This window comes from Manacus candei, unplaced genomic scaffold (genome assembly GCF_025592945.1).
Source record: "Manacus candei isolate 608988 ecotype Guabito, Panama unplaced genomic scaffold, ASM2559294v1 h1tg000039l, whole genome shotgun sequence".
Lineage (NCBI taxonomy): Eukaryota > Metazoa > Chordata > Aves > Passeriformes > Pipridae > Manacus > Manacus candei.
In genome coordinates, this window is record NW_026138087.1 from 469,195 (window position 1) to 486,941 (window position 17,747).

The 17,747-nt window shown below is 36.8% G+C and overlaps 1 protein-coding gene across 1 annotated transcript in view; it reads right to left on the minus strand.

Moving 5' to 3' along the window:
• INTU (inturned planar cell polarity protein) overlaps window positions 1–17,747 on the minus strand; it is a 36,626-nt gene that overhangs the window by 12,209 nt on the left and 6,670 nt on the right. Inside the window, exons 3-7 of the mRNA XM_051794447.1 lie at window positions 10,613–10,698; window positions 5,270–5,473; window positions 1,149–1,267; window positions 754–843; window positions 290–367 (exon numbers count right to left, since the gene is read on the minus strand). Of these exons, the coding sequence (XP_051650407.1) occupies window positions 290–367; window positions 754–843; window positions 1,149–1,267; window positions 5,270–5,473; window positions 10,613–10,698 (577 nt within the window). The remainder of the gene's footprint in view (window positions 1–289; window positions 368–753; window positions 844–1,148; window positions 1,268–5,269; window positions 5,474–10,612; window positions 10,699–17,747) is intronic.

Consider the following 17,747-nt stretch of genomic DNA (forward strand, 5'->3'; position numbering starts at 1 on the left):
AACATTTGCAGAGTGCTGTTGATATCCACAGGTTAGATTATGTGAATGATTTAACCTAATCAAGGACAAAACTTCCTGAATTGACAAAGACTGTTTAAAAAGTGTCTTACTAGTGTTCACACTGAAAGCAAAAGGCAAGAAGAACATAATTCTGTTTTTTATGCAAGTGTAAAGGCACAGGCAAAGAAATTCCATGTAGACATTAAAATTAATGCTACTATTTGTCTTTTTCAGTGAGCACCAATGAGAAATGTGTGAGTGAAAAGAAAATACTTTTGAAAGAACTCACCTGTCCAAAGAACCGTACATAAACGTCAAGGTCCTGACAACATCTTCAATCATGTTCCTCAGCTGAGAAAGTGGCACACTAAAAAAAAAAAAAATTAAAACGTACAGTTTTACTATGAATAAGTAGTCCTCCTAGAACACATAGGTGTGTAATATTACTGATGTTATACAGCAGTCTCTACGAAGTACTTGAATTTACCAAATCCTATAAAATACTACTGTTTTCTAACCTACATGTATTTCTGAGATCTTATTCCTTCAGAGCAAATGAAAAAGAAACTGCAACAATGGATATATAAAAGATGAGAATAAAGTCAATCAAAAAATAAGAATCACAGGTATAAAGACTAGTTTTAGTAAGAAGAGTACATTGTAAGCCCTTTCTTGCTTTTTTGTTAGAAGAGTACAATTTGAGGACACAAAATAAACTTTAAGGGAAAACATAATCTTTTCTCTGAAACTCACTTCTCTTCAGGAAGGCCAATTATGAGCAACTTGTCAGATTCTTTCCAGTAAACAACTTGAACCAGTTTTTCACATAGGAAAAGGGAGGAACTAGAAAAATTAAACCAGAAATACTTCTGTTAACAGTATGAAGTTATAAAAGAGTTAAAAACAATTTCACTGAAGTGAAAATCCTACTAGTCACTGCTACCCACTACAAGGAAATTCCCCCATACCAATGTACCTGCAGGCTGAGCAGTCCAATTTCAGGCATGTTGTTCTAGTTAAAACGTTACTGCCTAAACAGGTTGAGTCACTCTGGTTTTGTCTATAACTTGACACATAACCCATGTTTGCTGTACATGTATGTATAAAGTAATAAAAATAACAATACATTACATTTCAAATACTTTTACCTGATAATCTCGGTACCAGTAACATTTTCCAGTATGTCAGACAGTGTGAGAAATATTCCTCTCACACTTTTCAGTTTTTGGGATGCTTCAGATATGGGGTACTGATAAAGAATTTCTTGCTGTGAAGAAAGTTAGCTGTTAGTTAAGCAAAGCAAAACCAATCCCCCCCCAAAAAGAATCCCCACAGAAAACAAGATAATTTTTTTTTGTGGTAACAGGGTTTTTTTTAAACATGAAAACTTTTCTCATATAGTTTCATTGGTAGTGAAACAAGCAGTGAGCTGCATGGGCATACTGGAAAGTTCTAAAATGCACGTGAATGTTTCTGACAGTTTTAAATTTTCTATTTTATAGAAAAGCACAACTAACTTAGAGTCATTATTACATGAAGAAGCATAAAACGACAAACAGTATGGCCACTGCATTTTAAAGCTTTAAGTACACTGTTACCAGTCTGATTCCAAGAGATAGGAAGAAATTCTTTATTGCCAGGGTGGTGACGCACTGGAACGGGTTGCCCAGAGAAGCTTGGATGCCCCATCCCTAGGAGTGTTCAAGGACAGGCTGGACAGGCTTTGAGCAACCTGGTCTAGTGGAATGTCTCCCTGCCCATGGCAAGCAGCTGAAACAAGACCATCTTTAAGGTCCCTTCCAACCCAAGCCATCCTAGCCTTCTCTGATTCTACTATTTGTATGGCTCTTTCTGTGTTTAAATTCTGATTTAAATCAGCATCAAACATACAGCTCTTCAAAAACAACAGTAAGAATATGAAAACTCCAGTCTCTCTATATAACCCTACCTAACTGCTTTACCTGTACAGCATAAAATATAACTGAGATATATACTCAAATAACATACGCCATTAACATTTCTCATGAAACCTCTGACCATCTGTGTCAACATATTCTTAAAACAGGTCATCTTGACGCTCGGTAAAATAAGTCATCTTAAAGCTCAGATAAATATTTGTGACAATTATTTTTATTTTTCTAACCAGTTTTTTTAAATAATCTTTTTATGCAAGCACTTTTAAAAATTTTGTATTATTTCAGCAACTGTAAAAATACAGTAATAGGCAAACACGATTCCTCGTAATTTATTGCTTTCTGCCAAATCATGATGGACCAAAAATAATGCATGTAGTATTAGGCATATCCACTGCAAAGAGTACAGTAAATTATCTTTTTACATGAACAACAGAAACATAAGCATGATTAAGTTCCCTATTTATGTCACTAAGCACATTCAGCCAGTGCCATTAGAAAATTTTCCTCATCAAGACTAAAAGAAGTTTCATTACAGAAGGACCTGGAAACTCTTCATTCTTATCCAATTTAATTAGCTCTATTTACAAATACTCATTAGTGACAAGGATCTTTTTTTCTGGAATCAATCCCTCAACTGCAGAAACCCTACTGTTTTCCAATTACAGCAGTGCAGAGGGCTAGAAAGAGCCTTTTTCCACCCCTCACTATGAACTGGGGCCTTTACACTGAATTAATTTGTGAATTAGCTGTACACTTTCCCAGGGAAAGAAAAGCCAACTGTAACAAAAGGGCAGAGCAGTATCACATCTGTATATACTGATTTAGCAAGGTTCAGCACATGCCACCATACCAGGTCAGCTGTCTCAAAAGCAAGCCCAAAGGTCACAGGCCCAACATAGTGGAACTAATAATAAACGACAAGCAGCTCATTCCTTAAAAAGTGTAAACCTTTCCTTAACCCAAAAATCCAGACCTGGACAGACTCCGAACTAATGGCTTCTAGTAACACTATCGTGTAGGAGGAATATGAACATTATTCCTTTTTAGACCTGGTATCACCAAAAATCAGGTCAAATGCAAAGATGTTATAGTTGCACACTAGTACGAATAATGTATAACTGTAATACTTACCTTAAACTAAAATCTAAAAAAGACGGGATCAATCTTACTGAAACTGTTGCCATCTGTGACACCCCCCACAGGCGTACACACATCCCAAATGATTTCCAACACTACTTTCTTTTAAAGCTGAATAGACAGAGCTTACAAGTCTTAAAGCTCATTAATTCTATTTTTAGGTGCCAAAAGCTCACAAGTGGAAGAATTAGCTACTAGTTCCAGTTGCCATAGTTTACATGGATGTGATCTGCATACCGTGCCTCCTTTGGATATAGGTAAAGCAGTTTAGTAAAGGATCATTATATTTTTGTTGTGCAATATGGCATGGGTGTATCATAACTTCAGTGTTAATTTAAAGTATTATATAAACTAAATTTGGGACAGTACATCTACAGGCTATAAGTTGCTTAATGTTCAGTAAAAAGACAAATGCCTTGAAGAAGGCAGCATTTTTTTTTGTAATGAAATGTTATAAAGAGCTTGATTACAGCAGCAAAGCATCCCTCAACATTAGACTATTTGGGGCTGCGTAACTGCCAAGACTTCTCAGGGAAACAATTATTTCACGGTGTGAAGGGACATGTGCATTACAATTCCTCTTTTACCTCTGCTCAATGTTCAGGATTAATCCCGCTTCTTGGGAGAGCTTAAAGAAATAATGGGACAAGAAAGCAGTACTGGATCTACACTGCAGTGTAGGAATTGCAATTAGGCATTTGCATGTCTATTTCCCTACCAACAGAGGAGCCAGCGATCCTGAAATTATTTTTTTAATATTTCATAAAGTTTATGGGATCAAGAAAATACTAGTCTTTAAGTCTACAACAACCATCCACAAGTGTTCTATCCACATAACATAGCAATCTTGGACTACTGAAAACTCAGAACTGAAGAAAAAGAGAAATATTTGAAATATGCAAGTGAACTTTGATAAAGAATCTTAAGTTTATTTAATTTACAGTTAAATGAGCTCTTTTAATTTTTATTGTAAGAAAATACTAAAGAAGAAAAACACTGTGATGTTGTATGTATTATGATATCATGTAATTTTTTAGGGTTCTCTTCCGAGCCCTGTCTCTAGAAAGTAAAATTAAACTCCATTATGTGCAGCTGTAACACTTCTTCTCTATCACACATCACTAACAGAACAACACAGACTTGTACCAGTTGAAAAATAGTATAAAGGAAGTAAAGATATTTCAGAGAAGGGATGGAGCACTGAGTGAATCTAAGGATAAATTCCAGGGGAAAGAAATCAAAATGTCTTTTTTCTGCTCCCCACTCCATCACTGTCCTGCCATCCCAGTCCCTGAGGACTGGCAAAACTTGTACTTTGTTTGATATCTCCTCATCACAGATAATATAAGATCACTGGGGCACAATGCTAAATTTGAGAATTCACACAAGGGGAGAAGAGTCTTTTTCCAAAAGTTTGTCCCTAAAAGTCTACTTTGTCCATTTGTCATTTTTAGATTAGGCAAGAGGCCAAACTCAGCACCAACCCTCCCCTCCCGCCCCCCACCGCCCTCGCACTGCTCTGTGTCCCGGCATTAAGAGGAGTATCTGTAGCTAGGGCTACATCATGGACAACATCTACACAAACTTACAATGGCTTACATCTACACTGGCAAAATTTTTCTGAACACAGAAAGGAAAGAGATGTGAAAGGAAGCTTTACAGGACAAAGGGAAAGTACTTCAGTAGCTCTAAACCGCTGCCCCAAGCAAGAATCAGCGCTGATTGCAAACAGCAGGCGGGCCAGAGTCCTCTAAGAAAAGGCACATTAGCATTTCAAAACAGGAGCCAGACAGATTATGAATGTGGACTGCCAACATCTCCTGCTGGGAGAAATTCTTTTGGCTCGGCAGATTCCACAGTTCCAAGTTGGAGAGGCGTTGAAAACACCCCGTCCAGCATGTGAGAGAGGACACGAGACACAACACTGCACTGGTGAACATACCTCGGCTGTGCAGTTACACCTCTGGCCTCTCCTCATGTGCTGACCTGAACTGAGTTTAGGTCCAATTAGACTTTGTCAGCACTGATGCTATTTTTTATCCCTCTGGAATTTCAGGCCTTATTTCTGCCAAAAGGGACATTTTGCAGATGACTCACTACTCAAAACATTTAGCAAGATTATTTATTTATTCATTTATTTATTTATCATCAAATGTCACAGCAGTTGCTGTTGTCAGTTGTCATTTCACTTCAGATTTATTCAGTCAGCCACATACCTCATCCTTGGATGTTTCAGAGTCCAGTTTCAGTGTGAGGAACATGACAATATGAGGCACGTCCTGAACAGCCTGCTGAAGGTCCGTACTGTCTTCTCCCCACAGGAGCCGAACCAGATTGTTCATACTTGACTGTGCCTGTTTGTTCATTTGCTGAGAAGTTACTTCAGGCTCAAATACTGAGGTTTCAAATGTAAGTTTAACCTATTAAGATAATTAATTATTGTGAAAACCAGGCTGTACTTACAATTATGTCCCAACATCAAATGAAAGAGATGCAGTTTGAGCCCTTTAAGAGATTAAGTTTTCTCAGCTTACTGACATGTAAGCACACAAAAGTTCCTCCTGTTTCAAGAAAACCAACTGTACATTTAGCATCATATAACCATCTATTACAAAGGACAAAGCTAGCTATTACATGCTCTATGAACCATGTGAGTAAGCATGTGGTTTGCTGTGTTTTCATGCTTAATTCTTATGGTCTTGAGAACGGAAAAATATACTTACTTTGAACGCAAAACCTATACTACCCTGACTTTGAAAAACACATAATATTTGACTTCTTTCGAAACGTCAGCACTTTCCTAAGTATATATCCTCAAGGTTCTTTCTGGACCACTTCTTTGCCATTTTGAGTGCACAGGAAAATTGGTTTAAATTTACATTAGACTGAAAAAGTCTGTTAAATTGTAACAGTAGCAATTCTTTCAATCTTTCATTTTCACCATGTTAATTTTTTTAACTGTAAAATCAGCATATAAGAGTTCTGTTGCTGTATTTAACAATTCACACAACTACCAAGCATAAAAATTGTTTACACACTTTGCTGTGCTGTCTTTAGAAGAAAAAAAAAGATCAAAGCACAGAGTATCCTCTCTTAAATAACAAAAGTTTAAATGATCAAGCTTACTTTGCCAAAGAATTATGTTTTCTGTCTTTATTTTCAAAATAAAGTAAAAACCAGGAAGAAGAAACACATATTTCCTGACTAACAAGCAACACATAATCCAAACTATGTTGAAATATGTTTCAGAATTTGCTTTATATTTTTCATACCTTTTATTATCACTGCCTTACAAAAATTATGTTTGCTAGTTGTTCCGGCAGTGATGAAAGAGCAATTTTTAAATTTTTTTGTGAATGAATGCTGATATCCTAAGTATGAAAGAAGGAGATGTGAGAAACATTTAGCTCTTGACTGAGCATGAAATTGTCATTTCCAAGGAGAAAAACTTGATTTATTTTCTCGGATGATACCTCAAGTTTTTATCAGCGTTTAAAGTGACTGAAGACATATTTGGACTAAGCAGGCATGCTCTCAGTTCCCCTTTCATATGTTTTACTCAAGATGGTTTGTCTACCTTAAAATAACCGTAACATGCCTATTGACTGGGAATTTCTGAACATAACGCATCACACCAAATCCTGCTTCTCTGTTAAGTCCGTGACAGCTTAGCCTAAGGATTGATGCAACAAAAAAGTTTATATTGTCCCAGTTGCAATAAAACTGAGAAGCCCAGGCAGAGGTAATTTATACATTTAAATGGAGATCATTCTCATTTTCATAATTTTGTATGTGTATGCACATATTTCAAGAGAGGAGTGCCAGCAAGAAATAAGGCTGCTTTAAAACACCCAGGGCCCATCAAACTGGCTTGGAGAGAAGTGCTATCATCAACTCTTACAGCTACAACATTTATGTCATTGGCTGCCACCTTCCCATTCCACTCCACTTCTCTCCTATTTTGGCTGCTATCAGCTTTTTTCTCTTTTCTCTTCCTGTTCCCTGGAACAGCACTGCCCTCCATCCTGCTCTCCTGCCCTGTGCTACCCCTGTCTTTTCTTACAGTCACTCATCCCTCACCCTCTCATCATCAGTTTTGATTCCTTACACTGCACATAACAGGGCTTGAGGAGCAGAAATATTCAACTAAGAAGCAGCTGCTTTTTAAGACCCAGTAACTTGATAGTTCACAGTTGCAGAGGTGTATGTTTTCTTCTCCAGCATTTTGTGATTCAGTTCTTTCTTTCTCATGCCATCTGCATATATTTCAGAGCATTTTCCTCATATCCCGTTTAACTTTTTGCAGATTTCCTTAAGGCTCAATAGTTATTTCTCTTAACTTCTATTACATCTTGTCTGTGGACACTTATACATGACACTTAGGCTACAGTCTCTACATTAATGATGCACAGATGTAATTCTTGCTGCAATCTTTTAGTCTCTCAGTTTTTTAAAAAAATAAACTCAGTCTGTCTTGTAAAGGCATCACCGTATGGTCCTCCAGGGAAGAGCTCAAAACAAACTGGGCCAAACAGAACTTTAACTGTCCCTCCTCCTGGAGGCATCCATGCTGCCTCCCACATCACTGTAATAGAAAAGGAACAAGAGACTGTATTTCTACGTACCCTAAAACCTATTTTTTTTTTTGTGGAGGAGAAATGAATCTTCATTTTGAGCAGTGCACCGGACCTGATTAAGTATGACTACTGAAGTTCCCTTTTATAAGTACTGACTATGAAACCTTCCACAGCTTTGATTCCATTTCTCCTAAAGACAATCAGATCAATGCACAGCAGAAAAACAGAAAAGGAAATGACAGAAAGAATGGGAAAAGCACAGAAAACATTAGTATTCTACTCTATATGTCATGCCCACATTCTCAATGCTTAGAACAGTTCTCAAAAAGAATTTAATCAAATGGCAAAAAGGAACTGATGAAGGTGGCAGGAACAGAAAACTGTGAGGGACATGGATGGGAATTTTCTGCTTAGAAAATATGTGACCAAAGTGGAACGTGACAGAGTTCTCCTAAGCCACGCAATGATATGAAGAGTAAGACGTGAACAGTTAACTTTTTCTAATAACACAGAAACATTGGGGTATAAAATGCACTTAATTAGATGGCAATTTGAAGAACATAACATAAATCAGGTACATAAAATCACTGCTACAGGATGCTGTGGAGGTCAAAGGAATTTTAAGAACTAGACTAACAAAAAAGAATGTGCAAACCTGTAAGTGACCCTAACTATTAACTGCTGGAAGCTGGAAAATAATGATTGGAAGGTCACTCTGTTATTTGTTTCTTAATATTCTTATACATTTGTCAGTATAGAAAGAGAAAATGTAGCTGTTATACCATTCGTCTGCCGCAGAAAGGCATGATTTGTGTTCATCTGCAGGAAAGCGTATGGCTGAGAATATGGATTTTATTACAGACAGAGCTGGTGGCATGGTCTGCATTTTAAAAACTGCCTGCCATTTCCTGTTTTAAGGCTCTATTTTCCATGTGCTTACCATTTGCACAACTGTAACTCAAAATTTCAGGCTGGAATTTTTGATTCTGACTGTCTGCCTCAGGCTGAATATTTTTAGAAAGTTTTGGGTAAAATGGTTCTGCAACTTCTGATTATCACAGTAAGGAAGAGTATATTCTTTTAGCATATCTTGCCCTTCCTATTCTGTCTTCTGGTGCAAGGAAGCAGCAGCTATTTTGATTACAGAAAGGGAGAAAAAGAAGGACTGATGTAGCATTTGGACTTCTATTGCTCAATAAATTTACTAAACTAGCCCTTACGTGCCTAGATCTAGTTGCCTAAACTGAGGCAAAGAAAACAAAATTCTGGAAATATAATAATGAATTATGTTATGTCACATGCTGAAACTGAGAATATAGGGAGTTAAGGTTTTAAATTAATTCCAGCGATTTTTAACATTGAATTCAGAAGAGCAGGGACTTCTCTTATGGAAATAACTTGTATTTAAGTAACAAGTCTTGAAACTGCTTCTTATTTGATATTTTGCAATGCAAGATGAATGAGAATACATTAACAATTCTGCATGTATTACAAAATCTCAGATACAACAACCCTCTGTTTCTTTAGCAGCATGAACACAGTGTTCTACTCTGCAAAAAAACTCCTGTATTTAAATCTCCTCTGGTCTATTCCAGCAGTCATTCTACTGGCTTGACTCAAACTGCACAGCAAAAAAGGAATAATTGCACTTTAATAAAAGGGTTTGGAAAGCCAACATGCCAAACTGTTACACATTTCAAATAATTGCTGTCTACTTGACAGATTTACTGACAATTTAAACATTAACATTGCATTAAAAGTAACTACTCTATAAAGGGCTGCACTGTATTTTACCAATAAGTAATACATATACTCTAATCTAGTAAGGATACTATTACATAAACTATATAATCTCTGCTTTTTTAATCATTCTGTATTTAATAGCAGTTACAGTAACTCCATATTTGGTCAAAGACAGACAAGACAAGGTTTTTCTCGCATGGAGCTCTGCCAATACCTGACCACAACTCTGGTAGCTTCATACTGTCAAATATCTTGGAAAGCTTCCTGAACTGACAACCCAGTACTCAATCTCACTGCAGTTACACATATAGTTCCACAGGCACTTGCACTACATAAGTTGCAAACAGAGGCATGTTTAAGAAAATCTAAAATTTCCACTTTTTATCTCTGGACTGTAAAACATTTCTACTATCATCATCACCTCGTCTATTCTACCTCAAGAAAAACTACCAAGAGACACTACAATTTTTAAACTGCTCCTTCTCATATCTGTAAGTTGCAACTTTTATTTTGTCTTCCTGTCCACCAGGAAGTGGATTTGCACAAAATAATGCAAAATACTAAATTTTATGCTATTAACATCCTGTATAAGTAGCAACTCTCCTGATTTAGCTCTGAAGTAGGTATGTAATTATTTATTAGTTATTTAATTCTTCGTTATAGTTCCAAAATTATTATTCAGCTAGAAGAAAAGATATATGCAGCAGGTTTGGAGGGAAGAAACATTATTCATCAGGTCAGGTTTCTGGATTTTTTTTTTTCTATCAACTTTTATTACTGGCTTCTATCAATTTTCATCACTGTTAAGTTTTGAAAGATCCTAAAGTATTTAATCTAAAAACTCTTAAAATCTCGAGATTTCTTTCTATTTAAATATTAAAGTAGTATCAATTTCTCCATTTAAGTGCTCTTAAATATTTTAATGGTACTAGCTTGTTAATTCAGGCTTGCTTTTATTCTCTCATGGTTTGTAAATCTTGTTTATATTAATGAATATATAATTATTTTAGTTAAGTATTTCCAGAGCAATTATTACCATTTTAAGAACAGTTATTGACAAAAAAGACCCACTACTATTTTGTTGACATATTTATATTTAAGCTAGACATCAATATCTTGCTTCATGCATGCTAGTGCTGCACATCTCCAGCCCTAAGTTCTGTTTCCTCAGGAAAAAAAGGCTAGAAACAATATTAACATTTACAGAGGACATTCGGAATAAACGTTCAACTACTATACCTGCATAGGACCTGGAATGCAAGACAAAACCCTTTCTATATTTTCAGAATTCACATCGACATCATTGACAGCAATTAAAGCATCTCCTGGAGGTGAAACAGACAAAACATGAGGAAGTTAGTTGGTATCACACCACAATACACAGCCAAAGCGTCTTGTTTTAAAAATTAGTATGACATTCAAACAGTCATAAATGTATATTTGTTACATTTAAGAAGATGATTTCTACATGCAACATTTACTGTGTTTAGAAATATTAGTCTTGCACCTCAATGCTCTTAAGGCCTTACTGCCATGCTTGTATCATTTTACAAAAATCACTGAAGCACGGAATGGTTTGGGCTGGAAGGGACCTTAAAGACCATCCAGTTCCAACCCTGCCTGCCATGGGCAGAGACACATTCCACTAGACCAGGTTGCTCAAAGTCTGTCCAAGCTGTCGTTGAACACTTTCAGGGATGGGGCAACCACAGCTTCTCTGGGCAACCTGTTCCAGTGCGTCACCACCCTCATAATGAAGAATTTCTTTCTAATACCTAATCTAAATCCACCCTCTTTCAGTTTGAATCCATTTCCCCTTGTGCCTTCACTACAAGTCCTTGTAAATACTCTCTTTCCATCTTTCTTGTAGGCTCCCTTCTGTGACTGGAAGGTCACAATTAGGTCACTCCAAGGCCTTCTCTTTTCCAGGCTGAACAAACTCAATTCTCTCAGCCTTTCCTCATAGGAGAGGTGCTCCATCCCCCTGATCATCTTGGTGGTCCCCCTATATAGCAACTGTCCAAGTTTCTTCCTTCCACCCAGGCTTATATTACACTCCTGTTCCTTTACCAGAAAACACAACAATTTCATCAATCAGGTTATTTCCCTTGCCCTGCTCTGAAACCACCTCTATTCACTTGCCAAGCCTTCTCCAGTGCTACTGCCACTGATAAAAACACTGTTTCCAGAAGCACTCCAAAACTCACTCTTCCTGTAGCAATTTACAAGTTCTAGGCCATCACTTACACCAAAGATTTCAAGTGTTGGTTGAGCCTAACTCTGGAAGAATCTCACCACCCTGAGCTCCCCTCTTTGAAGAAGTCCTGGCAGTTATTGTGCACATTAGTAACTCTTAGCTTAGTTCACTGAACTGGCAGAAAACCATTCATTCTTCCTCATTTCTCCTTCGTCTCTCAAGCCACACCACAATTTAGTCCTTTCCCTTCTTTTCCATTCCTTGTCCACTGCTGTGGTTTCTTATTCTGCTCTCTCCATACTTTTATCTGCCCATTCTTCCTGCCTAACGGCATCTTGCGTTTTCTACATCTGACACTCTTACCGTCACTGGGAATGGGAAAAAACTCAGGATCCCAAAGAAAAAGTCATTAACTGCAAATGGAAAAGCTTTGAAAAATTAAGGGCACCAATCACAAAAACAAACAGAACCAAATTAGAGCTTACAGACTTAAAATCAACATTCAAGTTTAAAGTACAAACACCAAACTGGGATTTCTCTCTGAAGGAAAATATTCTCAAGAAGTAACCCAGTGATAATTAGTTGATAACCTCTGCCTCATCCCCCTCAGAAAGATGCATATTTAAGCACAGTGTGCAAGAAAAATATGAGACCAGTGGAAAAGGAAACCAACCTGTGAAGTTAGAAAACATAAAAGTAAAATAACATCAAAAGATAAAACTATATAGACCTGTCAAAAGAAATAGAAATTGCAAAGTCAAAATAGAAGGTTTTTTACCATTCATCTACTTTCATTAAGAAAATAAAAAAAGGAAGCAGCATTAAAAAAGGATACATATTAAAGATATTTTAGCTGTGGTAGCGGTAGACTAAACCCAAAGAATTTGATTACTTAAGCTGGCAATTTAGAACATCAGTCCAGTGCTTAAGGTGAGATTTTTGGTTGAACCTAAGTCAGAAAAACTCTCACTAAAAGGACAGTCCTTCATGGTTTCTCCATCTGAAGCTGGAAGCACTGTTCAGTATAAAAGACAGACTATATCACAGAGGAAGAAACCAACAAATATTACTGGAGTAACAGAAATATAATGGAATTAAATAGGATATTCATTCTCAGGAAGGTAGCCAAGTAACATAAAACACAAAAAAGACAAACGTAATACTTGGATGCATCAGAAAAGGCCTTTCCTTAGGAGGTAGGTAAGTGATCCCATAGAGTCCTCCTTACAATCTGTCGTGATTAGATGAGGCAGCATAAATTCATGACAAGAATTATATGAGGTGACTGCCAGTGGCACTAGGATATAGGATTTGATGCTTCATTAGGTCCTTTCCTGAGCCCAATATTCAACTTCAGAGTAACAAAATAGGCCTTTATTTTCTACTTGATTTTCTTTGGTGTCACTTTCAGTTGTCTCTGCTTTCTCTCCTATTGGGTGAAAAACCTGCTTAGTTTTTAGGTGGTACCTTCTGTCTGTAGAAAGGGAAATAAAGAAATTAGCTTCTTAACACTGAAAGTCACTTGATTTTAAGGTCATTCTTATGTGTGAACTAAAAATACCAAGAGCTCCTCTGGAAGAGCAAATTGAAAATCAAGCCTCATTTTGCTTCAGCTGCACAAAGACTCCCTTAAACTACCTCCACATCCTTTCCAAGATTATTAATATAGTGTTCATCACTCAGGCAGTGTAAAGACATTAGAAAAAGGATATGGATTTGTAGCAAATGTGCATGTTAGTATAATTATATTTTAAGCCTTCACTTGGCAACGAAAATGTGAGTAACTGCAGAAATAAAAGTACTGAACCACAGTAAGGTTCAGTATGTTTTTCAATTTTCAAGGGAGAAGACTTGCTCAGCTCAAACTGACACAGTGATGATAACGACATGCATACTAAGGAAAAGCACAACCTGTGGCTCTAAGGTCTCTCCATTTCCTGAGAATCTGCTAAAGGCCACAGAATGTGAAAGTTTAGAAGAATACTGACACTTTATCATTATTTCTATGTTCTACTTACTTGTTAAGTACCATCAAATGCAACGGGAATTCTTCCCAAGTACAAGGTTGATTGCTCCAAATCAGTGCAACACACAGTTAATGAAAGAACATTCTTCTTAACTAACCAGCACTAAAGAAATACTGAATTCCCCAAAAATGCAAGCAATATTCCTCTTTAATACACCAGACAACAACCAACCACTCACTCTTATTTACATTAAAGAAAAATTCATTCCTACTCTTTCTGACAGCAAAACCAAGAAAAGGTTAAGTTGTATTATATACATAAATAAGTTATCTCCCCTTAGAATAAGTTAAATTGGTTTTTCTCTTTCAGTAATAGTAGCTCTCTCACTAACCTATGTGTTTCTTGATGCACAGTACAGTGAAGTTCTAGCCTATCGAATCTTCAACACAACAGTAATTCGAAGATAGAGAAGTTGAGACTTAAAAAGCATTTAAAAGCAATTCACTAAGTCCATGCCAGAGGTCAGAGACTTGAAAATTAGTAATGAAAGGCAGAACATTCAGGCTACTCTAATATAACAAGAATTATAAACAGAATTATTATGTTCTTTATTAAGAACATTATATTAAATATCATCACTCACAACTACAAAAGAAAGCATAAACTGCTCTTCTACTTAACTGAAGCACTGTTTAAACAAAAGTTCTTTTGTGTTCTGTTTGTTTAGTAATTTCTAGAGACCTTAGGAATTCTGTTGTAAAGAGAACAGTCATCTGATTCACAAAGCCATTCAAAGGAGCTGCACACACTTTGTGAAGCCATATGCACCTTAGCACTTTTGAAAGAAGAGCCATCACTATTTACATGTTACATACTCAAAGTGTCTTGCCACTGGCTGCCGCAAGAGAGGAGCCCCGAAGAAATGATACAAAGACTCCCTGAAACAACATCTCAGCCTTGGCCATATTGATAACCATAACTGGTCTACTCTGGCCTCCAATCGGGAGGCCTGGAGACACGCCATCTATAACGCTGCTGATGCCTTTGAGAACGCCCGCAGGATCACTCTTGAGGAGAAAAGACAACGCAGAAAGAATCGTGTCTTGCAGAATATACCACCTGAGGAGTCTTTCTGTTGTGCCTTTTGCAATCGGACATGTCTATCTCGCATTGGCCTTATTAGCCACCAGCGTGCTTGTAACAAATGTGGATCGAGCCTTTCCCAAATCTTCGTTTGCGAAGCCCAGCCATGATGATGATGATGATGACTCAAAGTGTATTATTTAGTGTATCCCTAAGGCACGTATGTAAAACTTTCATTGCAGCAATAAATATTTATTCCATTCAATTAGTAAAAAATGTAATCACATACCATAAATGGAACAGCTTTCCAGAAGACACAGACAAAACAGTCCTGTAAGGCTGCCTTCTTTCTGCCTGAAAATACTATGTCACTATCAAGGAAGAGCAACTTAGTGATATATAGCTGAGAAAATCTATATGCATCAGTATGGACTTTCTAGAATTGGGGCTGAGAGGTGGTGGGGGAGAGCATTTGCATTTTTTCCTTCTTTTTGCCAAACACAACAGTATTCAAAGAATAGAGATTATGAAGTAACAGAATAAACTACATCGCTAGGAAAAGTAAGAAGTATGTAAAATTATGAATACCGAATATCTTTAAAGTAGGACATGACCAAGACCTACCCAGTGTGATAATTGCAGTGAAAGAGTTTATACACGCAAGTTAACTTTGTTAGAGCTTCCCATCTACATTTTATTTGAGAATTATCTTCTCTCCTTTAGCAGTGTGAAAAACTTTCAGACAGTGAGACTAACTTAGGTCTTTAGACATTAAGTATGTAAAAAAAAATTGCACAAATGTATAAAGTTTAATCTGATTTCACTTAATGCTCAACCAATTTAGGTTAAATGAAATAAAAGTCTAAATAGCGATTGCAATTGTTTAAGTTCATCTAACTCGATAGTCTGCAGAGTCAATTATCCCAGACTAAATATTGGTGAATTACAGATGTAGACAGAAACATTAGGAAAAAAAATCTTAGTTCCATTTTTAGAGACACATTGAGCAACTACAATAGAGGAAATGAATTATCTTCAGGCAGCTCCAAGATATCAGACCATGAGTTAACAAACTTATTGTTAGAAAAAATATATGTCCTTCTGAAAGAGAGTAGATTTATATTAGGTATTAGGAAGAAATTCTTCCCTGTGAGGGTGATGAGGCACTGAAACAGGTTGTCCAGAGAAGTTATGGATGTCTCACCCCTGGAAGTGTTCAAGGCCAGGTTGGGTAGAGCTCTGAGAGACTTGGTGTGTTGCTAGATCATCTGTAAGATCTCTTCAACCCAAACCATTCTATGGTTCTCAGTCCACATAGAAGCTGTAAGATACCCATAAATGTTCTCCACACAATGTTAAGCACAACTGAATTTTACTTGATTGATAGAAAAGAAAGAGGTGAGGCAGGAATTCTTTCCTGTTTTATTTGTTCTGTCTTGCCATCTTCTCATGAGAAGAGACTTCTCCCATCCAGTCAGCAGCAGCTCCGAACAGTGTGTATTGATCTCAAACACCCAGTTTAAACACAGCTGACGAAATTATTCCTGCCTCTTTAAAGACTAAGTTTAGAAAAGTCTTTGGCACTGCTGACATCCCTAGAATGTTTATTTCAGAACTGCCTATCTCTTTACCACATGAGGCAAGGCACAGGACTGTTACTTCTGTTAACTGTCTATTCCCTGGTGATAAACCTGCAAGTACCATTTCTAAAAGCAGATCTGTATGCATGTTCCTTATGTATGTATGTCCCTTAATGCATTAAGCTAAGGGACAATGATTGGTGATCCTTCCATACTGTGATGGAAAATGAACATTTGATCTGAATCAAGTTGTTCACATGGGAGAGGACAGAGGACACTTTTGTCATGGAGTCCTAGTATTTGGTTTCCCCTGTTCTTGGTAATGACCTGGTGGAAGTATGCACAAAAGTTCACATACTCCTTTCCAAAAAAGGCAAACTATGGAACGCATTCCTTCTGAAGAAAGCCAGATCAATTACTTGTTTTATATGTTAGCAGGCTGCTTCTGCCCAAACCAATGCTGCTATGCTTCAAGAGAAGATTAAAAGAATATAAATCATATCCCAAACACCACAGTGAGAACACAGCTAAGCTTATGCAAGCTCTGTGTTTCCATCTTGCATGCCCGAAGTCTCTGCTTTGGAGAGTCTTCTCCAGAAATACACCATGTAACTCCACATAAAAATCTTGAACTCTCACCATATTTTGGTCCTTTCAAGGACGTATTTTCCTAACAGGACTCTAAGGATATAGACTTCTCACAAGAAACAGCAGCCTGTAGCTTTTGCATGCCTGTTCAAAACTGGATTATTAGAGTCCATTTTTACTATCATCCACAATTAATTGCTGTCCCTGAGGAGTTTTCACTTTTTCTGACAATTGCACGTACTGATAAGGTGACAAGATTCCTGCTGAGATATTTGGTGATGAGAGTAGTAAGATAGTTTCAAAGAGGGTAACAATAGTATGCTCTGCTAGTGACAAGAGCTTTGCTGTACTTTCAGTGTGATTGAAATTACTTTTTCATTTGTACTATAGTAAAGATGATGCTCATCAGCATTTACAAGAAGTTTTCCCTGCTGTGAGTAGGACAGATTTCAACTCGAAGGGGGACAGGAAGCAAATCATAACAGCATTTCCTATCATACCCCTTATTTGTCTGGATCTAAAATTGAGTATTTTGGGGACATTTTCCTTTTTGAAAATACACTCAAAGACAAAATTAGAAAGTTCTCCATAGAAGACCAAGCTTTGTATATTGTTGAAAATTAAGCAAAGAAAATGTTTTGCCAAAAATACAAAAGACACTTTAAAAACATGAGATAAAAGCAACTATATTTCATCTTAACCAAAATGAAATTGACAGCAAGAGTTTAAAAATCAATGAGGGCTTTTCCGTTTTGAAAATTTAAGATGGATACTGAACTGCTAAATATTAATAAAAAAAGATAAATGAACTGATAAAAAACACATGGATGGAGTGCCATCTTTTTAGAGTTACGAAGCAGCAGGGTTTTTTAAGCTTGAAAAACCATTGTATTTACTTTCATATGGTCAGTGTCTGCATTCTACTTGGTTAATAAAGTACAGCAAAAAGACTTATGACT